At 37.6% G+C, this 27,020-nt stretch overlaps 1 protein-coding gene across 1 annotated transcript; it reads right to left on the bottom strand.

The window, feature by feature from the left end:
- Positions 1-10,769: 10,769 nt before the first annotated feature.
- Positions 10,770-25,985, bottom strand: LOC146441813 (protein-glutamine gamma-glutamyltransferase 5-like). The gene is made up of 13 exons (XM_085052463.1): positions 25,664-25,985; positions 23,118-23,297; positions 22,553-22,795; positions 21,504-21,622; positions 20,862-20,990; positions 20,447-20,624; positions 19,339-19,471; positions 18,526-18,629; positions 18,180-18,422; positions 16,456-16,782; positions 15,393-15,550; positions 14,941-15,074; positions 10,770-13,976 (listed from the first exon to the last, which is right to left on the bottom strand). Exons 1-13 carry the CDS (start codon positions 25,668-25,670, stop codon positions 12,293-12,295), a joined length of 3,639 nt encoding a protein of 1,212 aa, XP_084908589.1. The 5' UTR covers positions 25,671-25,985; the 3' UTR covers positions 10,770-12,292.
- Between the last annotated feature and the right edge of the window lie 1,035 nt (positions 25,986-27,020).

Raw genomic sequence — 27,020 nt, 5'->3', positions numbered from 1 at the left:
TTTCTGAAGTACATTCTTTGATGATTTTGCACATTCTATGCAGTAAAATGAGTATATAAGTTTACATATTCATATTTGCAATGAAACTTCTTATTCATAACTTCTCAAGGGAGAGTATGGCTTTGTATTTCGTATTTTTGTAAAGAAATTTCCTGTACTGTTTGGATAAAAGTAATTAGACTCATAGGAGTGTCTAAATAAATGTTATGGTGGTAAACACACCCTGTAGACTCTCCAAAGCACAGAGCAGGCACTACGAATAAAATGATCTTTATGAAGAGGAACTGTTACTAACTCCATAGGTATCCTGCTGGCAAAAAATTAAAGCTCTAAGTTTGAATGAGAAGTTCTGTTGAAGTCACAGAAATCAGAAGAGTACAATTAGTTGCCTGCTGAGTTACATTTCATTGCTTCTTCTCATGTATATATGTCTATTTACCAAAATCCACTCAGAAATAAGTAATAGAAGGAATATTTTAGTAGCAACTATGTTCATCCCACTGTTTTCCCCTACTTTTCCTGGTTTTACTCATTACTACTGTGCAAATTATAGAATTTACAGAGTTCTATAATTATAGAGAGAGACCATGACTATTGTGTTTAAATGGAGTAGCTTTACACTGCAGTTTCATAACCAGTTTAATATGACATAAGCCAGCTCAATCATCAAAGAGTCATCCCACTACCCCCTCATTCTTGGTTATTTCTCCACCCATAACTGCAGGCACATGAAGTCATACGGCCTTGCAATGAACTACCTCAGGGAAGTCATCTGAGATAATTAACCTGGGGAAAAAAAAGCCAACAGCAAAAAAAAAAAAAATATATATATATATATATATATTTAAAACTCCTTCTTCCAGCTTTTTTCAAAGAACCTTCTTCAGCTGCCTGGTGGTATTGGGGTTTTTTATTTTCACAGCACAAGGTATGATGTTTGGGTCAAGAAAACACTGCCAAGATTTTCAGGTAGTAGTGCTACCTTATGCAGACTTAAACTAACATGAAGTGATGTCATCATCATTAAGTCAATTCTGTGCACTCCAAAGGGCTGTTAACTAAAATGGATACAGTGCTCTCAAAGCAAAAAGAAAATAACTTGCTTAAAGTACACCAATGAAATATGAAGTAAAAAAAATGTATCACATAGAATGCTTGTCATACATCAACAGTAAAATGCAATGCCAGCATATATATCTATGGCTTAAAAAAAGAAGCAAGAAATCTGTGAATTTTTCATATATAAAAAAAGCAAATTAACTGTGTGATTTCACAATCCAGCTTCTGTACCCTGCATAAGTCAGAAAATAGAGAGGTATCTTGCATCATGGGAATTGTCCTTGACATTGGTTACTTTCTCATGAAATAAAGGTGAATTTCACAGTGGGTTAAAGTTCATAAAGTGAGATATTGACAAATGCAGGCACCTACATGCAGAGATCAGAGGACTTTTGCTTGGAGGCACTGTCATTCTGTATATTCCCAGTTTGTTTGTTCACACTGGCCAAATTTTGCAGTTTGCACATCCCACTTGTACTCTCTGAGCAGTGTGAGCAGTTGATTTGTGCCAAAGCCAGGTCAAGATCCGCAAGCTAAACATTCTTTAACACACTTGGCACTGATAGTGGTGATATTCCTAAAAAGTGCAGCTACTGTTTTCTTTTATGGGGGAGGAGATGATGTTAGCTCTTGTATTCTACAGACTCTTGGATAGCTCATCCTCACAGGACAGGGAAATACCCTTAACTAGCAGAATGATACAACACTTCATCCTAGGCTATTTTGTGTGGCATATCTTTCACTCCTCAGTTTGAACCTCTACTGCTGAACTGAAAGAAATACAAGAGTTGTGAAATTTCTGAGCTATAGAGAAGCAATGAGCATGTCCAAATAGGCAAATGTTTAGAGAACTAGCCTAGGAAGAGAGAATCCCTGTTTTCCTGCCTGCACTCCAAAATCATCTTCTGTTTTTGCTTTTCTTATACACTTTAGCGGTTACTGGGTAAAATATAGATATGGTGCTTAGAACCAAAAGGTCTCTCCCCCTTGACATCTACACTGTAAAATCCTACTGTCTCTTAGCCTGAGTCACCTATAGTCCTCCATAATTTGTTCTTCTGATTCATACTTCCTGCTATATAGTTCCAGAGTCATTTGCCATGCTGAGTTGGATGGGATAATTTTGAGACAAGCAATTTCCATTGTTCAATATGTGGGAACTTATATTTGTTGGGGTGTTTGGTTCCATTTGGGGAATATCAGTAAGAATTCAGTACTGAGGCAATCTGCAAAGGGCCTTCCCTTTTATTGCTGATTTCAGTAAGTTATTTATAGCTTATGTTGAAGGCCTAAAATGCAGGACTATAGTAATTAATAATAATAATAATCACTCTTCATGTAGCCATAACAATAGAAGTAGCAACTGATTCACAATTTAAAAGCCAAATTATTATTGTAGAATAAAGTTATGAGGAAGAGGAAACAAGATTTAAGAACTTTTGCCTTTCAAGCAGATGACTTCTTCAACAGAAAATATTTGTTGATCACTGAAAGTATAAAATCAACTTTTTATTTTACCTCATTCTTTCTAAAATTCTATTATATTTTTTTTGTTTGAGACACATTTGCTCTCTCAATATTTATTATGAGTAAGGTTGTGAAATTTATTCTTCACAGGCACACATTAAGGTTGAAAATTTACTGGAGGCAGAGATGCTAACATCTCATTGCCAAAGCTCTATGTTATCCCAATTTTCCAGGGGTTTTGTCAGTAATTAGTATTCTTCTGTGTCAATAAATCATTTATATTGTCATTCTCAAACATAATTTCAGCCCAGAGAGAAACTGTAATAAATAGTTATTATGCACATGATATATTACTAATGAAGAAGAAGATAAATTGCTAATGGAAAAAAATGTATTGTGAAAGCCTTGCTGAAATATAGGTAATAAATATTACACTTAGAATACAACTTTCAGGTGATCAAACATTATTATTAGATTTCATATGCCCTTCATACACACAGTGCTCATCTGGTAAAATTCTACAGGTTTCTTCCTGCTCCACTGAATCCAGCAGGACTTCAGATCAGCTCTTACTGATATCTGCAGGAGCCACGTCCAGCTGTGAATTAGTCAAGGAAGAAAGACATCTAACGCGATTTTATGAATCAGCAGGTTGTCCCATTGTACCATATGATGCCAGCTCTGAAAGAAAAGAAAATTGTCCAAGGAATATTTAGCAAAATCAGTCCTAGAAGAAAATGGGAGGAATCAAAATTCCAAAAGTGGGTGGGTGGGTGAGGGAAGATTTGCACACAGGAAGGCTTTGAAATGTTATCCTGTTCCTTCTTGGAGCTTTAATCACACAGTCATCAATGATGCGATAACATTTCCAGAGTGACAGACCAGATCCCAAAGCAATTACAAAAGGTCAGACAAGTAGAATCATCTCTTATACAAATATTATAAAAATAAAAACTTCTTAGAGTCTCAAGAAAGAGAAATATTCTTGAAAGTGAGAAATATTCCCAGTGAATATCTGTCAAAGGAAGAGTTCGACACTCAGTTTTGTAATCTTGGATATAAATAACACAAAATGGAGAAAGACTCACATTTAATGCAAAATCCTTAATCCAGCAAACTTAAAATCAAGGATTTGAACACTGACAGATGTTAGGCTAAGTCAAAAATTGGAGTAAAAGCTCTGCATTTCCAGAAAACTCAAGCAGCTTTTCTTAATAGCAAATCAAGTATTTTCAGTGAAAATCTTTACTATTTTGAGAGGTTGTACATTCCACCAGCCATTGGAAAGTAGTTGTCAAAATTTCTTAATTAAAAGAGCCTATTTGAGCATCATTATCTATTGATTTTAGACACTAGGAATGTCTACAACAGGATGTCAATTATTTCCTCCCAAATAGGTTACTTCAATGTTTTAATGAGGTTTAATTTTAAAGTCCTTCACATTCAAGCTCTAACTACTTCAATATATAAGTGTTATCCCTCAAAATATATATATTTTTTTAGACAAAAATACACATTTTGGTCCTGTCTACCAAGTCCCTTGAACTTCTGAATCAACACAAAGAATGTTTTCTATTTGGAAAACAATAAAAATACACAAGTGCTTACAATACCTCTTTTTCCCTTTAGTAATATTTTAATCAGACTTTTTGTCATAAAAAATCTCAATGCAGGGCCCTTGTGTATTATGCTACGTTGTTTTTGAACAAAACCAAGTAATTCTTTTCTTCCGATCCAATATCACAAACCACTTAGTAGTTTTCTTTCTTTTAATATCTGAGACATATGGTTTAGAATTAAAAAGCTCTTATTTCACACTCCCTATTATCTTTTGGATATAGCATTCACAGCTTATTAACTAGGGATTCATTAAGCCATATGGTGAATAGTAGCTTCACATCAGGTACAACTCAGTCAAATAATTAAACAGTTGCTCTGTTTTAAATGCACTTTTCAGTCCCAATGGGACAGGTGAAGATAATGCTTACTTAAACATTATTCTACAGTGCACTTAACATAGATTCATACCCTGATTTGTAGTAGCAACTCAAATCTAAATAGATGCTCAACGTCATTATCTTTTAATCAAACGCAACATTGTGCCAAATAATGAAGTGGGGCTCAGATCTCTCGTTAAGGAAGAGCTCCTTTTCTTTTTCAGAGTAATAATAGGAGTTTATCAGCTGCAATTTACACTTAAATTGTTTCTGACAAAACTCTTGTGGTAACTTAAAAGTTTAGCAAAAGCATCTTAAAATTTGCAATCCAAATTAAGTTTGTCTCTTCAATTTTTTTATTAATGCAGAAAAGTCTTGCTGTGTTAAGTATAGGTTGGCAAATTTTATCTTACTCCTACCTGAGTCCTAAGATGACAAACAATTTGCACTATATCCAACATGTATTGCTGCAAATTCCCATGTTCTTAGCTCTAAAGTGCTTTAAAATGAAATGATTACAAAAAAAGTACACCCTCCTTGCCATTATCTGCTTTCATAAAACAACAAAAAGATTTGATGTTTTTATTCTTATTTTCACGTTTGCTGATTCACACAAAGAAAACCCCAGATAATTTGGCAATTTAAAATACTCTTTACAATTTTAAGATGAGTTTAATTGCTTGGGAAATACTCCACAGTGGAGATGTCAAAGAATTCTTTATGTTACAACAGAGAGTATAATCTTTCCACTTTTAAAGATTTATATGCAAGAGATTTTATACCAATATACCAATACATGTGTGACTATTGTTGTGAAAGGAAGATCAGTGCCTTAGCCCTATTGTAGCTTATGTTTAAACAAAAGATCAAATGGAGTAGACCTAAACTTTTTGAATGAAAACATAGTCAATAAATCACGAGCTTTAAAATTAGCAGAAAAGTATTATCCACACTTTTAGAAGTTGTTTTACCTTACTCCTATTAGTACTATTAGTATCATTTACTAGTACTCAGCATTAGTAGTTGTTCTACTGAAACAAAAAAAAAAGGAAAAGTAAGTTAAGGTACTTAGCTGTTCTATATAACCAAAATAAACAAACGTAAACTATTTAACACTTCCACCACTTGACCTTGAGATTCCCAAATAATTTCAAATGTACTTATTCTCCAGATATGGATCATCTCTTCAGAATACTTGTGTGTGGTAATTCTTTAGCCATGGCAGCAGGAGGGCCATTGAGCTGGAGACATCTGTACATGACTGAGACTCTACTGCACTGACTAAATGAGTGCAGACTGCTGCTGTGAGGAAATTTTATATATAATTAACATTTTTCTACTTAATTTCACACCGTATGCAGATGGAAATATATACATTTTATTAGGTATAGTTCAAACCATAAAAATTATTTCATCTTCAAAGGCAGTACCTGGCACAAGTTTTTCGCAAATATTTTCCTCTGCCAGCTTTCTAGAGCTCTATCAGTCAAGATACGGACGATAAAGACCACATCTAAAAGCAACTCAAGTAATTTACATCTTTACAAATTAAATCTTCTTGTAGACAGTCACTTGCTGAAAATCAGCTCGCAGGCCAAGCTTTGAAAGAAAACAGAGACAAATGCATTTAGGACAGAAGTTGAACCAGAAAATTCTATTGAGCAAACAATGCCTTTTCTACACAATCTCTGTAAAGACTGTCTAGGACCCTTCTCCCTCATTAATTCGTTTATTTCCCTCCAAAATAAATGAAAAATATGATGCTATCTGGATGGCAAGAGTGTTAGTGGTCCAGAAAAGGAGCCAGGAAATGTTAGTAGGTAGTTCGCCTTCAGCTTTCTAGAGACACCCAAGAAAAAAACATTTAGCAAAGAAGCAGGTAGAAAAACTTTATGCTATGGGGATCATGGACATGACTCAAAGCAAAAGCTACATTTATCCTTCTGGAAACAAGCACAGCAAAGCTAAACCTGCCTTTTAGAGCACAACCAGCATCAAGTGCCATGAACATTTATATCAAGATATAGTTTCCTGTTTGATTCTTTGCTTACTGGAACTCAATAGGTCCTCTGCCTTCAGAAATGTCCTTCCCAGACAGACCAAGAAAATTACTGTCTCTTCTGTAATGGGGAACAGAAAGACAGCACTTTTCTGCTACAGATGGGAAAAAAATTATATAATGAGAGAAACAGAAAGAAAACAAATCCTTTGGGATATTAATAATGCACTTAACTGTGTCTATATATCCTAGATTTTGGGTATAGCTTAGAACTGTACCTGCATTTGACATTAAAGATTAACACTAAAGTGTAGCTTACATACAAATGATGAGGACTATTTTCAAACTTTGTGGATATGTTTGTGTTATATGCATTCTGAGCACATCAAGGATTATAACACTGAAGGAATTTGGCCTGGAAATACCTAGCTTCTGGGCCTTGACTTAGCTTAAGAGTAATGAGAAGCACAGCAGGTTCAACAAAGATCTCACTGGCTCAAAAGTTGACACATACTGGGATATAAATCTAGGCACCTCAAGATTTTAAAAAGAAGCAGTAAGGCCCCTGCAGGTTTGGGTATCAGCAGAATTAAGTAGTATCCATCACAGAAATTTCACAATTGTAATTTTGGATATTTCGTGCCTAAATTTTGCCTGGTATGAAATAACCCTTCTATATTTTATTTCTGTCTGATCCATGGCCTTCAAGTGAACTTCATACGTAGTTTTGTAGGAGCATATGAAATTTCACTGTGAAGTTGTTGTAAACCAGGTCTCAATTAATCCTTTTTATCATTCTGTCTGCATTTACACTGTCCTTGGCAAATAGCCTCAGTCAGTGATGCAGAGAAGTGCACGTTAGTATTCAGCTAATGTGCAGTTGGGACCCCTAATGACTCATGCTATTATAAAACTGACTGAGATCACCTAAAGGAAGGAAACAAGATCATTGCAAAAACCTCAGTATTCTCCCAATCTTAATAATCCTTGTGCTCTGAAGACAAAATTCCCTTTAAGGTACTCTGAAATGTCTAATGAAGGCTGTTGTAGCAATTGTGATGATATTTGCAATTGAGGATTCTCTAGCTGTTCTAATTGTTCCACCTTTTTGGAAAAGAGAGGAAGGCCAAAAAAAGGTCAAAATGAAATTAACAGATAAGCAAAAATTAAAGATGAAGATGCTACATTTAGCTCAGTCACAATTACAGAGTATTTTTAGGTCAGGGTTAATAACAAGTGTCTGAGCTCTCTACCCAGAAACTACTGTAGATTATGGATTAGGTTTACTGGTATATTTGAATAGATTGGAACAGCAAGGATTCCTGCTAATATTTATCTCAAAGATCAGCATTTTCTTGTTTCTAATTAATCTAAAGCCAACTTGACATATTGTCAGAGTTTTTAAGGAAATTTGAGGTTTGATATTCAGAAAGAAGAATCAGAGAAATCAGAATCACACAAGACATTTTCTAAAAGGAAATGGTGCAATAGTGGTGCCATTTATCTACACCATAAAGATTTTTCCTACTTTACTAGTATAACATCTGGTTTTCTAGATATTTAATTTTGTTATTTATTCCAACCAAATCATATGCAGTAGTGAATGCTCTTAATCCAAACCCAGTAGCAATGACAGAAAGCCTGCACTAAATATGTCTTGTGGAGAAGACACCCATGCAATTCCAGTGTATGATGGCTAGTGAATATAAAAAAAGGTACAAGTTGCTCAAATAAATAAAGCATCTGCTGAACACTATCAACAGCAACTTTTCTCAGGAGAGAAGGAGAAAAAGTTTTGATTAGTGGAAGAGTTAGACAGGTGTGGCCAGTTAGAATATTACAAAACATAACTGAAAATCCAAATTAATGTGGTGGCAGACTTAATTATTTCTATGAACAAGTAACAGAATAGCAACGAGGGCTCAGCTCTTCACATGCACTCTATTTGATCCTTGGGTTGGGAATAGTTTCTGTTTTCCGTCCTGCATTGGTATCTTATACTAGACTTTTATTCCAGTGTTACTCAGAGTCAGAAAGTTACCCAATACAAATGAGCATAAAAGCACATTAGGTAACATACCTTGCAGTCCGAAGACAAGGAAGAAGGAAGAACATATAAAGGTGTGGAAGAAATTCCTCCCATCTAAGGCATTGAAAGAAAGAAAAAGCTGGGACAGCTGTAAAGTATTTGAATAGGATTTCCTTCTACAATTGAAAACCTTTCCTCATAAAAACACTTCTGCAAATGCAGCATGAGGAAATTAACTTCAGAAAATTCAGATATAATGGAAGTGTACAATAGATGACATAAAATTGCTGCATTACAAAAAACCAAATTCTTGTTATCTTTCACAACTTGAATATTTTCACATTTTACTGCTCAGCATATTTAATAGATTTATTTTTATACAATTCGTAGTTTGTATTCCAAAATACTTTGGTAGATTTTAACACTAAATAAAATTAATACAGTGTTTCCCTAATTTAATTTTCTTGTCTGATACAATATATAAAATTTAATTTACCTCCATACCTAATGCTTGGTAGGGAATTTGTTCATTGAGTTATACCTTTCAACATTTTTCTTTCAGGTAATGGGATATATAAAAATAAATCACATTTCACTCAAGCATTTTATGGTATGCCATCAGCAAATGTAGAAAGAAACACAAACCTAAAACATTAAAAGTGAAACTGTTAACTTGCAGATAAATCATCAAAACTTCTCATTTAAAAATTATTTGTAAAGGTCTAATGAACTGCTAGCGATAAGAACTTAAAATTACCACATATTTTATTCTTTCCCATCTCTAATATAAATATAATCTTATTTCAGTTGGACACAAAAATGTGTCCACACAAAAACTTCCACTAGTCCCATTTATAATTTTAAATCATAGAAAGGGAACTATAATAATGCATGAGCAAATGCCTTCTTTCACCTTCATTACCTAGGGAAAAATATGAATGTATTTCCCTCACTTAAATAGAATCCATATCTGAACTGAGATTAAAATTAGAAATTTATTCCTCAACACATAAATATGACAGTACTGTACTTAATTTCTGATAACTATTACTGTCATGCTTGAGTTGGCCTTTCATTCTCTAAAATAGACTTCTTTATGAATCACACCACATTTCTGAATACTGTTAATCTTCAATATATTTAATACATTAGGCAAAAAAAAAATTAATTTCTTGTGGGTTTTACTTCAAGAAAGTATACTTGAGACAGTCATTTTGGTCTGATTTTTTTTGTCAGTTATGGAACAAACTCCACAAACAAACCAACCCACCACAATGAAAACAGAAATTTTGTGGAAATTTAAACCATGTCCCCTGACATAGGAACTACCCCATAAAACATAGGCTTTCTTTAATAAATACTTAAAAAGGAGATAATTTAAATTCTAATGTTTTGTGGGCTTTTTGTTGTTGTTGGTTTGGGGGTTCTTTTTCTTTAGGTGTCCATGTGTTGCCCAACCCACTCTGCCTCCCCAGTGACTAAAAGGCTACAATGGACTTTGCTAGGGGACTACAAACTACCTTTTGTTATTGCCAGGCTGTATGAGACAACAGACTCAGTATCATTTCTTCGGTATTAGAATAATTTGGAACTTTAAGAATTTCTGTCACCCCCTATGGCTCCAGTTAGAATTAACTTACTACATTTTTCAAAAGCAATGCATATTCAGCATATATGGCAAGAAAAGTGAAGTGATGTGCACACTGTCAGCAACTCTAGTGACCAAATTTTTGGAGTTTCTGAAATATGCAATCAGGCTCATTCTCAGAAATGAGGAACATCAGAGAAGTCATGCCACTACTGTGAAAAGAAATCTGAAACAATATTTCACAATGATGTAGCTACCAGGTTCTATTAACAGGGGTTTTTTTCAAAAAAACCACTGTTTTTCTTAAGTAAATTCCTTTAGTATCTTTTCTATCTCTTCCTCTGGTGCCCAAAGATTTGTTCATTTTGGCATTTCTGTGGATTGAGGGTTTTACAGAGCAAAGGAAAAACTCGTGCAACAAGTGGGAAAAGGTTTATTCAGAGAAAAGAGGATGGCTTCATTTTTTCTCTAATATCAAACTGAATATTTCAGGTAAAACAGGAAATCTGTGGATTTCCCCTGATTTCAGACCTTTTTCTGAATCCTTGTTTTAAGACCTTGAGGAAAAGAGTAGTAAATTTAATGAAAGTCGAATGGAGGGAAGATTTCACAAACCAGTTCGGTTGGAGAGATTTAGTCCTCACTTTTTAAGAAGTACTACCCAAAAAATAAGAGACCAAAACAATAGAATAAGTGGTTTTTAAATTTCTATTTTTATTGTCAGTCAGCAAAGAAATTCTCAGCACATTATCTAACACAAACTATTGAAACTATGTAAAAAAAACCAAGTCACTGAGTTATGATCATTCTACTATGATATCCAGGCAAATTTTTCTTCTACCGTACTCAGAATTACTATGCACTTGATAGTGTTGGCATGTTCATAGCTACCATCTGACACCACACTTTTTCAAAATCCTCAGAAGGTTACTCAATCTCATCACATAGGGGCGTGAACTACAGCAATACTACTGAAATTCTATTGCTACATGGCTGAAGATTCTGCAGCACCAGCAAACTTACCTCACCACGAAACCCTACTAACACTTGCTACTAAAATTAATGGACTACTAGAGGAAAATAATGGAAGGATGGAAGGTGTTGTCAGTAAAACCAAAATTCAGGGATCGTTTTGTTATGACAGTGTATGATTTTGACTCCTAAAACAGCTGGAGAAGGTTAGCATTGGAACAGAAACAATCATCCAAAGAGGGCACAGAACATTCCATTCACCTTCTTAACATTTCAGCTGGGAGGGCTGGGTGTTGGAAAAAAAGGATAACATCATACTTCCTTCTCTAAGTTCAGGTCTAGTGACAGAAGTCTCCTAGCTATACTGAATCAAAAAGGCACAGCTGTGAAATTAGAGCTTTTCCCCAGAACCTAAATGCATACAAGGTATATGAGAACATCTTTGGAATGTGCTATATGAAAAACAGTCAGTTGTGAAAGCCAATCAACTGTATTAATTATTCATCGAGTTCTGCAGACTTCCTAATCTGACCTTTGGATTCCTGAGACTGAGACTGTAATACATCAAGAGTAGTAAAACTAAATTTATTATTAAACAAAGAAAAAAAAAAGGATAAAAAAAAAAAAAGCAGATCAACTCTTCAAGCTAATTTGTAATGATTTAGTTGCTCTGCAACCTCCACAGTTTTCAGTACTTCACACCTAGGGAAACAGAGTGCACACAGAACTGACCTGAGCCACAGCAATGCTGGGGTTCAGGGGCCCAATGTCTGTTAGGTGACACATAAGGCACGTCTGCTGTCACCTCTGCAGCATCCCAAGGACAGCACATTTCACGCAGGGAGAGAGATTTGCTACGAGTGCTGTAGCCCAGGGAGATCTGAGAAATGTGCATTGCAAGAAATCAAGAGAAGAGAGAGTGAAAGCACATCATTTATAAAACAGCTTGACTGAGCAAGTAAGTCTGATTACCTGCACCGTGCAACTATTGTCACGGCTGCTCCGCGGGGAGCACATTCATTTGTCACTTCCACCGTACCGTATCTCAAGACATACAAGTATTACATCGAATGCATCCCTCAGCAGTTGGCTCGCAGCCTGCTTTCTGGCACATCTCAAATCCGTAGATAAATGTTCAGGAGCAGCACGCTGCTCTTCATCACCCTATTTCTAACCTCTTGAAAAGCGTCTGCATACAGGCTTTATTTCACTGGCTTTGGGTTTTCCCAGGTCACTCTCCGTTACAGGTATCTGCGTTTGAAATAGGTGAGAGTGCTCCTGCCGGGACTCCAGGGCCTGCGGGACCCTGCCAGGGTCAGGCTGCTGCCAGAGGGACACGACCCGGAGCGGGTCAGGGTGGCATAGGGAGAGGGAGAGGTGGAGCGGGGCAGGGTGCTATAGCCAGAGCGGGACAAGTTGTAGGAGGAGCGGTTCAAGGAGCTGTACGGAGGACGTGTCAGTGTGCCGTAGGTGGCACGGGTCGAGGAGTAGCCCGAGCGCCCCTCGGGACTCCACAAGGATCGGGAGGTGGGAGCCCATGTGGACTGGGAGCCAAAGCGAGTGGTGGTGTCATAGGAGGGACTCCACTGGGAGCCACACAGCGAGCGAGAGCCAGAGGTCCCCACGAGCTGGGAGAAGGAGCGGGAGGTGGGGGCACAGAGGGAGCGGGCTGTGGCACCTGCCAGGGGCCGCGGGGACGGGGAGCACGGCAGGCAGGCGGCAGCCGACGAGTCCAAGGGCTGAGCGGCGGGCGAGCTGGCAGGGCGGGACCCCATGGCCACCAGCGAGGTGGAGCTGGGCGAGCACAGCGAGTGGGCTGCCGGGGGCCCTACAGGGCGGGGGGCTGGAGAGCACAGCGAGTGGGATGCCGGCGGTCCCACGGGACGGGGGGCCGGGGAGCACAGCGAGTGGGACGCCGAGGCGCTGCCCACCTGCAGCACTGTCGGGGTGCCGCTGCGGTCGGCAGCGCGGGGCGCTGGGGAAGCCGCTGGAGAGCACATGCCGTGAGCTACCGCAGCGTTCAGCGGCTGGGAGGACATGGTGGCCACTGCGCCACATGGAGGCTGGGTGGTGGGAGAGGGTGCCGAGCCACAGACAACATGGGAGATGGAGGCGCCAGGCACCGAAAGGGGAGTGGGAGGCTGCATGGGATTGCCGATGGTATGGACTACAGGAGAGCACATGGAGTAGGATGGCGGAGCAGACATAGGGACTGCCTGGGCTGTCCCATTGGGACTGGGGCCGGCCATGAAGTGGGTCAGCAAGGCACTCACGGCATTATTCGCGGGCACAGAGACAGAATAGGACATCGGCCCCCCTCCACCGCCAGACGGGTGTGCGGGAGCAGGGCCTGTCTCGTACACAACATGAGGCATAGCGGTGCAAATGGGGTTGGATGCTGGGGCTGGCATGGAGCCGTACATGGATGCAGGCATTGGAGCACATGTAGCAGGAGGTACAGTCTCACATATGACACGGAAGCCAGGATCGCATCCCATCTCAAAACCGGGATTGATGCTTGGATTGAAGCCTTGGCTGCAGATGGAGTTGCACAGGGGATGGCCCGCAGGGAGGTACACAAAGTCGTAGACAGGCTGCCCCCCTGCACTGCAGTTGGGGTTGCACACCGGGATACAGATGTATTCACACATGGAGTTGAACGCAGGGTCTGCCACAGGGACAGGCCCGGAGCCGTTCATGGGGACGGAGCCGTTCTCACACACGGGGAGTGACCCATTCTGGCTGACAGACACTGGGAGGACACCGTTCTGGCCTGCAGAGCCACACACTTCAGCCTTGGCACATCCCTTGCAGTATGCAAACTTGTGGCACCCAAGGTTGGCCAGGAGCCGGTGGCTGCCAAGCCTGTAAGGTGTGAACTCCACGATGGTCCGTGCCTGCTGGTTGGATGCCAGCGTTCCCAAACTGGAGCAAGAGAAGGAAAAGAATTAGAATCCTAATTCTGGGAAATTCCTGGGTAGCTTAGAGACCTAAGCACTACGAGATGACCTCACAAAATTGACTTTGATTTGCTATGACACATTTTAGAGACAAACTGTTATGACAAATTTGTTATCCTTGTCTTCTCCCAAAAAAACATATTCTCTGTTCTGCAAGGCATGGTAAAAACCTCTGTCCCAAGAGAAGGTTTGGAAGCTTCCCATAGTCAATTCTGTAATTGGAATTGGAAAATAATTTGTGGTACTTCTTAAAAAATGTAGCACCCTTCTGCCTCAAAGGTGTATTTATTGCTTACCATTTCCAGCAGTTCGATAGGGCAGCTTTGTGGAATCCAGTTCATTATTATTCAGTGAGAACAATTCCTAATTTCTTCCCCTCAAAACTAGTCATACTTTTGTCAGTTCTCCTTGTCATGAAGAGAGGCAATGCATGTTAATGAACAGCTGCTTTTCCTAGAATGTTACAGCATCCTGGAAGTTTCCAGTTTCCTGTGATTAACGTGTTATGAGTTTAGAATGCATATCGCTATTTCTCACTGTCATTCTCTAATTGATCCTCTATGTGGTTAGTGCTGGTTCATGAATATTTAGAGAAATTTTATTATAAACTCAATAGGATTGTAAGGGATGGGAACCCAGCTAGTACTTCTCATAAAGACAAGAGTGCAGCTAGACATTTGATGCATCCACTTAAACTAATTCTTGAGAAAAATGAAGCAGCAGCATATCTTGCCAGCTTTAAATGATCATCAGTTTCAAGAGGAATGAGGCTTTTAATGGAGTCTGGAAGTAATAAGAGGCAAAAAGTCCTGTTCATGAGTTAAATGCAAAAAATATCAGAACTACTGTCTCTCTCAAAACCTGTTCTGATCTTGCACACCTTAGTCAACCCCCAGTATTATCCCCATTTAAAGAACTGATGAACTTACTCAATGGTCATTGGCTCTTTGAATAAACCACAACCTTCTAATGTCATTACACAGTTCTTCATATCTTCCTGGAGAGGATTACAGAAGGAGATCTCTGCAGTACATGGCACTTTCAGTCTGGGTTGGCTCAGAAACTAATTAAAAAAGAAACAAACATATTTTATGTTTTTCATCCTTACAAAATGAGGTAAATAAATGCAAGGAAAAAAAATTTAAAATTATTATTCATACAAATTTCTTTCAGACTTACTTCTATGATATTTATACATTACTAAGTCAACTGTTTTACTTTCAAAATCACACTAATCTTTCTTACATTAAAAAAAAGGCAGTAAGATAAAAGAAAAATGTAAAGTATTTCAAGTTTATTGGCACTGTACTTAGGAAGTGGCCAATAAGATCTGTTCAAATCTGTTCCTTAGGTCACAAATCTCATAATTAAAGTTCCTTACCTTTACAATAACAGGTGGTCTGTTGACCACAATATCTCTGCTCACCATCAGAACATCTCCACACTCTGGGTCTGAGACAGCAACTACTTTCATAATGTTGTGATCACAGAGATAAGGTCCATATTGATTATACGATATACATAGAGGAATTTTCTTCACTGTAAAACAAATTTATTTGATTATTTTTCTGAATTTTTGATTAATATTCCCACTTTGCGTTCTCCTAAAGATTAACTGACACTTACAATTGCTTAATGAGATATTAAGTTATCACAGCATCTTTGAAAACACACAGGATTTTTCCTGGCTTAGGGTGATACATTGCTATCTTCAGTAATCAGTTTCACAGTTTTCAATTCATGTATTGGTGCATATTCAAGGAGATTAGTTGTTTAGTATTATGTCAATGATAATGATGATGATTATTATTATAAAAATAATAAATTACAAAATTAGGAAACTTTAATTCCAGTACAATTCTTATAGCAATAATTCAAATATAGGCAAATTAAAGCCTGGTAAAATAGAATTTTAATCTCAGCATGAAGTTTTGTTTTATAATGATGTGGTTTAATTAAAGAGATCTTGGTTCTTCCAGAAAAGTATTTCAGCCATGGAAAGTGGTGTTTATGTTCTGCTACACATTTGCACTTCCCAGCATATGGTATGTGTAGGTGCTCTAAATAAGTCTTTTACACTGGCTAATATCTTCTAACCAAAGAAAACATTGCTTTTCTGATAGACAATTGCAGCTTTATCTTTGTATTGAGTATAGAGTCCAGAATTGAAATTTTGATGGAAACAATTTTTTAAACTATCATAAGAATCTTTAAACCTTGAGAAATTAGGGAAAGACTACAATTTACGTGTTACTACATATGTAGTATTAACACACTGACACACTGGTATTGATTTTTGAGTGATCATCCTAAAGGGAATTCAGCTAACAATATTTAATACTGAACACATTTTACTTCCCATCACTGTTAGGAAGTCTCCACAAATCCTAAAATCCAACTATCTCCACAAAAGAACAGGGTATTAGACAATTACACCCTCTTACCTTCTCTTGGACCTAGTGTGACATTCACACTGTCTTTCCAAAACTGATCCATTGGGCAACCACTGTAGGTTATAATTTGTGCACACAAATTAAACTTCAGGGTTTTGTTCTCATTACGCAAATTTTCAAGCAGCCAATGCAGTTGGACATCTTCACCATACATTGGGCAGTTAGCCATCTTTAACCTCATGTTAATTCCAGAGTCACTCAGGAATGGGTTTTTCAGAGATGATAACTCTCTGTCAATATGACAGTTGGAAGCATTGCAATACCCTGGGTGAATTCTCCTGTAAGCCCGGTAATAGGCTTCTTTGTTTTTCACAGAACCTGTTGAAGAAGATACATGATAATGAATCTGCTGGAGGCACAGGAACCCTATTATTATTCTACCCAAATAATAAAGAAAATTAAATTTATTGCTTCTCCTTCCTGGAACCTAAAGTAGCAGGTTGCTGCAGAACAAATGCACTAGATAATGAAATATGAGATACAGCAGTCTGAATGCACAGCAGAAAATAAAGATCTCAGGGGAAAAAAAAAATTAAAAACCTTATTTTACTTTTAAGTAGTTAAATTTAAAAATGGTCACGCAAATCTCAAAATATATAGTCAGTACAAAACTCAAAATGTAACTCTTTATAAGGATAAGGGTGAATATGAGATGCTACCAGTTCCCTCAAAAGACAAAACACACCATTAAAACAAAGAAACTATCAATTGTTTTCCAACCAACCAACCAAAAATAAACCAAAAAAACCCACAGAGCTTGCAAATGTACAATCAGCTGTGATATACGGTTCATCCTTTATGCAGTTTTGCTTGTTGAACTCCTCCCTTCTATTGGAATATGAAAATCAGTAATCCATGGCCTGAAGTAAGAACAGCAGAATGTGCTAATAATACATGAATTTAGTAAGTAGCCATATTTCCTGACAGACCTGGTACAAGAAGCAACAAGTAAGGTTTTAATCCTAGGTTTAGAAGAATTTGTGGGGATTTTTTAGTTTATCTCAATTCTGCTATTATTGTAAACTACTGTACAGATGAGACCAAAACATATACATACTAACAGTGTTATTCAAAGGGCTGGAAGGCATGTCCTGTGAGGAGCAGCTGAGGGCTTTGGCTTTATCTAGTTTGGAGGAAAGGAGGCTGAGAGCAGTGACCTCATTGATCTTTGCAGCTTCCTGAGCAGAGGAAGTGGAAGGGGAGGTGCTGAGCTCTATTTCCTAGTGTCCAGTGACAGGGGGCATGGGAAGGGTTCAAAGCTGTGCTAGGGGAAGTTTAGACTAGATATTAGAAACTATTTCTTTATTGTGAAGCTGGTCAAACACTAGAACAGGCTTCCTAGAGAGGTGGCTGATGTGCCATGGTTGTCAGTGCCTTAAAAAGAGGTATTTAATAGTGTGTTTCGACTTTCAGTCAGTCCTGACGTGTGAAGCAGTTTGATGAGATGGTCATTTTAGGTCCTTCCAGCTGAAACATTCCATCCTAGCCTAGCCTAGCCTGATCTAATTAGTATGTGCTTTGTTTGAATCATCTAAATATATTTAGAAGTTTAAAAATCAAAATTTTTGAAGAGAAAAGCATCTGCCTCTTTCTCAAAAATAAAAGACAATTCCAGATTGTTCTGTGCATTGTAACACAGGAGAGATTACTTTGATACTTTTATATGATTAGCCTTTAAAATTTCCTCTAACCCATTTAATATGTTTTCATCATACCTAGTTCATACTTGTAAGCTCCAGTGATATCTTCAAACTGCTCACTGCCAACACTCTTGGTGATTAGACGTTGTCCACATGGCCATGTGTCACAGAAAAATTTTGTTCTTTTGGCATTGTTTTGGGAAAGCCAGCCAACATAGTTTGAATTTACTCGAGAAAACATATGATGACCATCATAATCCAAGTCGAGTTCCCCTTCCCTGATGCTTCGAACCCATGTAGGCCCACTGCAAGATGAACCTAAACCAGAGAACAAAAATGTTAGAACACTTTGTGACCTGAGTAATAGGGAAACTCAGAATGTAATCTGAGGAAAATGATTACCATTATAGTAAAGAGTTACCTCTGCCTGTCTCCAGGGGTGTTGGATCCAGACACTGCCAATCACCACAGCACTGATTTATGTCTCTGCGAGCCATCCAGGATTCAGTCCAGCAGTGGTATCGCCTGTAGGATGAAGGAATATACAATTAAAGATGTCTCCTGGATTACCAAGTTTAATGCCTTATGACAGAGGAAAACCACATCAGAGATAATTTTTTAATCAGCTGAAGATCTTGACTGTCTTAAGACTGTTAATGATGTTTGTGACAGGAATGGTTTTGTTTGCTTTATATCACTCAGACTGAAAATTTGTTCCAGAACCCCACAGACCTGATTGCAAAAACATGCTTCTTTTAGTTGATAACATGCCAGCACAGTTCTTTTGTTTAAGTTTAGTATGAATGGAAAGGTTTGAAAGAATGAAGCAATCCATTACAAGGAACGTCAGGAGGACAACATAGTTATCAACAAAGTCATTATGACTGAAGATAATGGTCCAAATTAGAGATAAATTTTCCCTAGAATTTCATGATCTACTTTACATGTTCACAGCTACTAAGTCTGATAGCCTTATTTTTTTCAGCTGAGAAGGATAAGCAGGAAGCATGGATTCTTACAAGAGGTTTTGCTTTTTTCATTTTGAAAATCCACATAGGCCAGACTGCCTCTTGAGTAATTTCATAGTTTTGAAATGTGTTATCAGGAAACTGAAGAGCATTACCCCACTAAAGAAAGAGATATACCAAAGGACACTGCTCTGCTAAATTTATAACACTTTCTATAATTTAATTATTTTAAAGGCTAAAAAAGCTTTCTATTTTTTCTTATTTACCATAGCTTGTCTTTGCCACACAGGTTTTTACCAGTAGAGTCAAAAATTTCATTGATACCAAGGGGATTCTCAACTGAGCACGGAAAACAGAAGTTTGTGACAACACGGCTTGGAATTCCCAAGCACCTCATCACTGTAAAAAAAAAAAAAAAGAATGGGTCATTACAAATCAAAATTAATCAGGTAAATCCTTCACTTATTTTATAAATAATTATCTTATATTCTAATTTGCAATTATAGAAACAAGATGGCTAGGAAGCAATATTTGGGATGCAGTGATTCTGTCTTCAAAATTTCTTTTTAGATCTTGAAAAGCAATTTGAAAAAAAAAGCCTGGGAGACAGGTATGGCTTGTTACTCTTCCAATAATATGTTTTTAAAATAAGAACAAAAAATAACCATACAACCAGATCTGTTTTAAGTTCAAAAATTATTAAACTGATTCTGCATTAATAAAACAATATTTTGTTTTTAAATAAACAGTGTGGTACATATAGATTCATCTACCAGACTTCAATTTACCTGTCTTCAATGTAGAAGCAGGTTCAGTAAATAAATTGTATAAAGTTGGAACTTAGATCTTCTGTCTGTAGAGGTTTAGTGCACTATTATCTCATCTTTTGCTTTGAAAGGAGAATATAGCCTGATGCATTTGGGTTTTGGAGGAGACATTGCTAGAGGTCATCTTCCTGTTCATAACTTAGTGTTTTTTCTCATCCTTCAAACATCACCCAAAGCATAAATTTTGGCTCCACAATGGGTTTGGACTAGATGACCTTTAAAGGTCCCTTCCAACCCCAATTATTCTATGATTCAATGATGCTGTACTTGCTCTGTGTTTTAATAAAAGTTTCAGTATTGATAACTGCATAGTATAAAGGTCATAGAAAAGACAGAACTGCTTTTCTTGCTCTTCAGCCTGTATAGAAAAGCTATAGGTTGATAATAAACACTATATTAGGAGCATGAGAAAAATATTAAATTCCTTTTCTAGTAAAATGTTTATGAGTAAAATTCTTTCAAGTTTTTTTTAGGGTCCGAGGTTTTTGATCCTTGTTTTCTGTTCTTTTTTCCATAATCTAGGTAAGGGCAGAATGAAATATCATACCTGTGCACATTACAGAAGCTAGAGATCCACAGTAGCCATATCTGACCGGCCTGCATCTGCCACTGTACCACTGCTGTAGAATAGGAACACTTCCATTCCAGGAAAATGGCTTTGTTCCTTTCAGGTAATCATTGTTCTCTGGAATCTTCATGATACTGTTAGAGGTATGGCTGCTTATCTAGAAAGAGAAAAGAAAAACAATCTTTTCAAATAGCCAACCACGTCTTCGCGTTCGGAGCATGTCTCAAACCCATCGGAGATTAGTGTTACAAGTTCATTTTTCCTGTGAATCTGGGCACAGGAAGCGTTTTCCCTGCTCCCCTACTGTGTTAGATTACAGTGCAGTGTGTCCTTCTATGATATAATGAAGTGTGACCTGATCTATTCAGAGGCCTCACAGCTCCACAGGTCTTACCATGTGATTCACCACCATGCTGACATGCACGGGGTCATTGCGCCAGCAATGGTCACGATCAGAGCCATGATGGTAACTTGCACCCATATCTAAGATCTTCAAGCAGATGTCCAGGATCCCATCTTCAAACTGAGGAAAAAGAGGATAACATAGGCATCATGGTATGCTGACATTGATAAAATACCTTTCTTGTCAATAATGCAGTCTTTTTCACTTATATGAGCTGTCCTCTCTCCTCTCCTGCCCTTTTTTTCTTTTTTTTTTTTCTTTTTTTAAATCAAGCACAGCTTCTAATGGTCTACATGGTGGTGTCTATCTGCTTGAAGGAAAACCAAAGGCAAAAGCATGTCATTTTCACTTATGTTTGACCAATAGGATAATTTCCCTTCAGAAGGACCATATTTGTTTCACCTGTTCCCAGAACATTCTGCAGTTTCCCTCATCTTACTAGAGAAAATTCTGTTCTAGTTACTTGGGCTACAGTAAAATTCTGAGACATTTTGGCTTGTATATGCATAGTCTGAACTGATCCTAAAAACCTTTACAGTACAAATAGAGAATACATTTCTGAAAAAAACAGGTAGCACTTCATTTGTCAGTATATGGATGATATTTGTTCCTGAACAAGTCTTCAAGAAGTACCTGTCCAAAGTGCCATGGTCGAGAGGTAATGTGCTTGTGAACTCCTTCATACAGTATTCCATGTTCATTCAGAACATATTCTTCTCTGTGGGCCTGACTGTCCATATACACAGGGTCATCTGGAAAAGATAAAGAGCTTTCATTCAGACAAGATGTACTTTTTCTAGCACTTCTCTGTCTTCTGCTTCACTGGATCCCTCTTTCCTATCAATGTTTGATTTATACTTTTAAGCATGTTGAAGTTTGTGGGCCCTTTAAGTACTCACAGACAGTTCATTCCTGCTTATAGCTAGATAATATCTTTATTAAGTCTCTCCCTGCTGCAGAACACATGAATGGAAGAGCTTGCAATTTATTTTCACACTAAGGAGTTCTATGAGTCAAACACTCAGCACGCAGAATTGTGTATCTGATTTAGATCAAATCAGCACAGACAATGTGAATATTTGTCATGTAAAGATTTTGGCAAGGTCCAACAGACTCCAGAATTGCTTGCTAGCAGAGCCAGATCTACAGAATTTAGTTTCTCTTTGTACTGTACTATTTTGTGGCAATAACACAGTATTCACAGAATCACAAAAAGGATGAGGTTGGAAGGGACCTCTGAAGGGAGGTGATCTGGTCCAACCTCCAGCCAGTCTCCCAGGCCACATCCAGATGGCTTTTGAATATATCCAAGGATAGAGACTGCTCAACCTCTCTGGGCAACCTGTGCCACTGCTCAGTCACTCTCACTGTAAAAATGTGTTTCCTGATGAACAGAGGAAAGTTCCCAATGCTTTCTTTCCTGTCAAGACACTGTAAAAGTTGTGGGAAAAAATTATACCTCACACCTACTACCACTAAGAAAACAAATCAAAACATTGGCTTGAGACAGTCTTGAACTTGGATGAAAAAATAAGAAATAACAAAATTAAATTTCTCCTTGTTTCTCATTATTTCTGTGACTACCTCCTTTACTTGCCAGCTAAATAATAAACGTCTTCAACATTTTTGCTCATCAGTAGCTATTTTTCTTAAAACTATCTTTTAGTCACTAGAGCTCTTACCTGCACACCAAGGGTTAAAGAGGACATAAAAATCTCCAAGACACCGCTGATAAGTGTGACCACAAGATGTGATTTGCATATTGAGAATATAGCGGCCAATGCAGACACTGGAGGGAGGAAACACGCTGATACTGATGCATTTTGGCTGATGATTTTTGTACGAAGCACTCCAGCAGGTTTGATCCAGACATCTGCCCATTGGGAAGGTGCATTTCGTCTCATTTGATTCACAGGGTCTGAGGCCTTTTCAGGAAAATAAAAACCACTTCCATCAGACTAAACAAAGCACATGTAAAAGGCTAGTAATTTGCTTAGGCATCATTTGCAAGGCGAAGCTCCCAAGGGTGGATTTCTTTCACTTTCTTGTCACTTCTGTAGCAAAGTGAGAAAACTTTACATATTAGAAGAACTGCCTGATTTAGGGTAAGGCAGTCTCTTCACATAGAACATGATTTAGTAGATTATGGGAGTATGAAGACTGTGAAGGAAGTCTTCTGAAGACTATGGGAGATCTTATTAACCAGCAAAGGTCTAGGAAAGATGCTGAGTGCTTGGGAGTGACTACCTGTCTCCACGGTGAAAACAGCCTGGTCCACGGAGTCATCCCATTCCCGGTTTTGGAAACGAGCATAAAAGCTGAAGGCTTGCCCTCTCCTTATTATCTGTCTGTCAGTTCCGAAGAAATGGGTATTATGTATTTGACAGTTGGAGGGACAGTTCAAGTCCACTTCTCCCAGCTCAATGACTGCAGGACAGAGAAAGGAGCACAAAGGAAAAAACCCAGATAATTAAGTTCCCGTCTTTGGCTGTGGATAAGATTAGGTGAAAGAGGAGACAATGATGAAAGACAAATTTCATCTTTCCAAATTCATTCAAGACATTGTTCAAAATTCAGCAAGACCGAAATAGAGACATACATCCATAAAAGTCCCTTTACAAGTTCACCACTTTCTTAGCATGCAGATAGAAACTTGTCTAATCCTTTGATTTTTAAAGCTGTGCTACAAGTTTCACTTCTTTTGTATTGTGCCTACTTGTATTATAAGTACCTGATGATTGTTAAGGGGCAATATTAGTTTCTCTATTTGAAAAATTGACTTTGCATTGTAATATTCTCTCTACACATTACAACACGCTGTCTACAGTTACTTTTCAGCAACAGCTAGACAGCAAATGTTTTGCACATGCTGTCATTTGAGATGTTTGGGTTTGTTTTATAAAAGAAATAAAATAACAAAGTAAATAGAATAAATAAAAAACTTGATAACATATGTAGGTATTTGAAAGCTTAAGATGCATTCTAAATGATTTATGAAAAAAATAGATATGTATAAATATCTACTCAAAACTTTAAATAATGTTAAATGTGCATGCAAATGTTTCAGTCTGCAGTCCCAAAGTCATAAAAAGTTTGCAGATATCTTTGAGGAACTTAATGGAAAAGGAAATATTCACAAATTGTGACATTTAAAAATGCTGACAATCTGGCCCAGGTCCTGTGATTAGCTTGACAAAAATCTTGGCTGATTCTCCCTCAGGCAACCTGCCTGCATATCAGTCATTTCACAGAAGTAATTATGACACTGGTGCCAGAAGGATGGGTGGCAACATTCATCTTTACTATTTGCATACAACTTTTTATTTTCAAAAGTTCTTCACTCTAATTGAAGACGATGGGAGTCACAGATTCTCAGCAGTTTTGGAAATTGAGTTTACTGATGTGCAAAGTCTTGTATCTTATTATAATTTTAAAGGGTTAATTTTGGTCCTGCTAAGCCTACAGAAAAATTTACAATGCAACATCTCTAACTGCATGGGCACTGTGTTGAATACAGAGTTGATATTTAAGGGAAAATAGTTTTTCCCATTGAGAAGCAAGAGTGTCTCCACATAAGGGGAGACTCATAGCTAAGACCTTGGGACCAGGACACTTTTAACACAAGGCAGTGCAGTTTCCCAGAACCACATGTTCAATTAAATAATAATTTAAATTAATGGAGGGTGGGGGGGAGGTGGAATAGGTAGGGAAGGGAAAAAAAACCAACCAAAAAACCCACAGCTTTTTTTAATTTGTTTTCCTTGAATAAAAATAATCTCATTTCTCATCTATTTAAATCTGGCAATGAATTGGTCATTCAGATCTTCAACAGAGATCAGCAACAAATGCAGAGCTGGGTGCTACCCATGTTAAAAATATATACTCTATCAACAACAACTAAAAAAATACAGAAGTGCATTTCATCATTATTGCTTATGAATACAGCATACCTGCTGATGAGAAAGAGCAACAGAATTGAACTGAAAATCTCATATCTTAGCTGTCAACCATAACACAAAGTATTCTGGTCAAACCGAAAGTGCTTATAGCACACATGGCAAATTCCTGCGGTCGAGAACACTGAAAGAACTTGATCCTTGCCCAGCCTTTGGAGGTGTTTATAAGCCAAGACAGCTACTCTTCATCCACTCAGTAATCCAGCTGAACTGGAACATCAGGGAGCTGAGATATTACCTTTCCCAGGGAAGTTCTCTAAAGTCAGCCCACAGTTTGCTTATCAGATGTAAGTATCACAACTGGATCATAAAGGAGCTAATTACCGCTTTCTTAAGCAAAGGCAGCTCAGAAAAAAATATGAAAGGAAATTCAGTTTCACATCTCTTACTGGTTTTCTGCCTCTGGTAGAAACCCAAACACAAATACCAGTCATGGGGTTTTCTCTATCAATTCATATTTTGCCTTCATTCAGGAAAGAATACTTCAGGTATTCATTGGGAAATAATTGCTTCTAGCATGAGAATACTGAAACCTAGCACTTTGTACTTTATGCTGGAAATAAAATGTATTCTTTTGCATGCTATTTCCTGTTCTCAGAATTGGCTGTTGTTTGACCAAATCTTGTTCATAGCTCTCTTTTTCCTTCATAATAATTTTTTTTCAAAAGTGTTTTTTTTCCCCTTTCTCACTAGTTCCACAAAGAGCATACAAGTACTCCCTAGACTTGGTGCCATACACAAAAATATGTGCAATTTTCTAGGTCTATACACGTGATCCTTTAATTATTTCTGATTTTAATCCTGATTTAAAGGATAATAAAGTTTCAAGACACTTACCTTCCATTTTTTCTTCTACATGTACTGGTGTCTGAAGCACAGCACTGGTGGAGATACCAGCTCCTCAGCAAGACACACTGCAAGGTCTGGCTGAGCTCCTCGGCGAACCAACCTAATTTCCTCTCAGTAACACTTATATTCAGAACTAAGAGGCTGTCACACGTGTTGCATCAACAAAATACCAGTTTTAAAAGAGGCCCCACCCATGTGTCTACTGATGCTCATAAATGATTCATTTTAACTTCCAGCATTATTAGGGAGAGTCCTGCGGCTGAAGGGAGGGAGAGATCTTGGTACCTCACCTATAGCACAGTACTCTCAGTGTCCCACAGCTTGCCCTGTCTCAAAAATATTTGAAAGCCAGGATGAATCTAAACATGTTTTTGTAGCCAACCAAAGCTGCCATAAATCCCAGCACCTACTGTTCCCTTCTGGCTAGACACCTTCAGACAGCTATGGAAAACAATAAGGAACACTAGACTAAAGCTGAATTTACACTCTCAGAATATAAGCTGTGGACATTTTTATGGTAATATGAGCAGAGAGCCCAGCTTTCAGAAAGTCTGCATAGCACTCCCTACAAGGGGAGGTCAGAGCAAAATGATCAATTACAAACTTTTCCATCTAAATTGTAAAATGTACCAAGGGCATGCACTAAATGTTTTTGAAGTTGACAATATAATTTAACCCAAAAATTACATAAGTTATTTATACTTTGTGTGAGTTTATTTCCTAACACACAGTTTTGCAGCTTCTTAGCTTACTCTACCTCCCTTCCTGTGAAATTATGAAAACCATTTCGAACAATATCTGTGAACAAAAACCACCGAAGTATTTTTAAAAAAATGGTTGTATTTTATTTAGGTTCCAGGCATATTTAATAAAATAAAACAACCACAACAATGTTGTCTTTGCACTCTCAGTGATGAAGACTTTAGCTTGCAAATAGGAGACATGGATTGAAATTTCTTCTGGCAAAACCAGAATGAATATATGCTACAGTTTCCCCATATCCTTTTTATGCCTTTATGCCAAGCTTTACTTCATAAGCTATTTTTTGAATCCCTCAAACTTATTCCACTTTAGATTAAAAAAAAACCAAAAACTATCCTTAAACCAAACCAAAAAAACCCAGATTAACCAAAAAAAACTAACCCCAAAAATCATTCCTTGATGAAGAAAAATTCAGACACAATGACTGAAGTTCAGTGATTTGCATAACTGCCTGGATTCTAGACAGTGCTTTAAGAAATCATGAAATGAGAAAGCTTTACTAACAGTGAAATAACTTAGTAAGCATAACCTAACAGCTCAGGTATTGTGAAATAACTTCACAGAAATTAAAGCATAGAAAAAA

The sequence above is a fragment of the Lichenostomus cassidix genome, chromosome 2 (assembly GCF_008360975.1).
Source record: "Lichenostomus cassidix isolate B80296 chromosome 2, HeHo_3.0, whole genome shotgun sequence".
Lineage (NCBI taxonomy): Eukaryota > Metazoa > Chordata > Aves > Passeriformes > Meliphagidae > Lichenostomus > Lichenostomus cassidix.
Note: the sequence above shows the minus strand (reverse complement) of the source record. Positions and strands in the feature narration are given on the sequence as shown.

What these genes read in the sequence shown, in the direction of transcription:
- LOC146441813 (XM_085052463.1), bottom strand. An exon ending in GACCATGGCACTTTGGACAG is followed by an intron (nt 20,991 to 21,503) that starts GTACTTCTTGAA and finishes CTTTTTCCTCAG; the next exon opens with TTTGAAGATGGGATCCTGGA. An exon ending in CACACTAGGTCCAAGAGAAG is followed by an intron (nt 15,551 to 16,455) that starts GTAAGAGGGTGT and finishes TTTGTTTTACAG; the next exon opens with TGAAGAAAATTCCTCTATGT.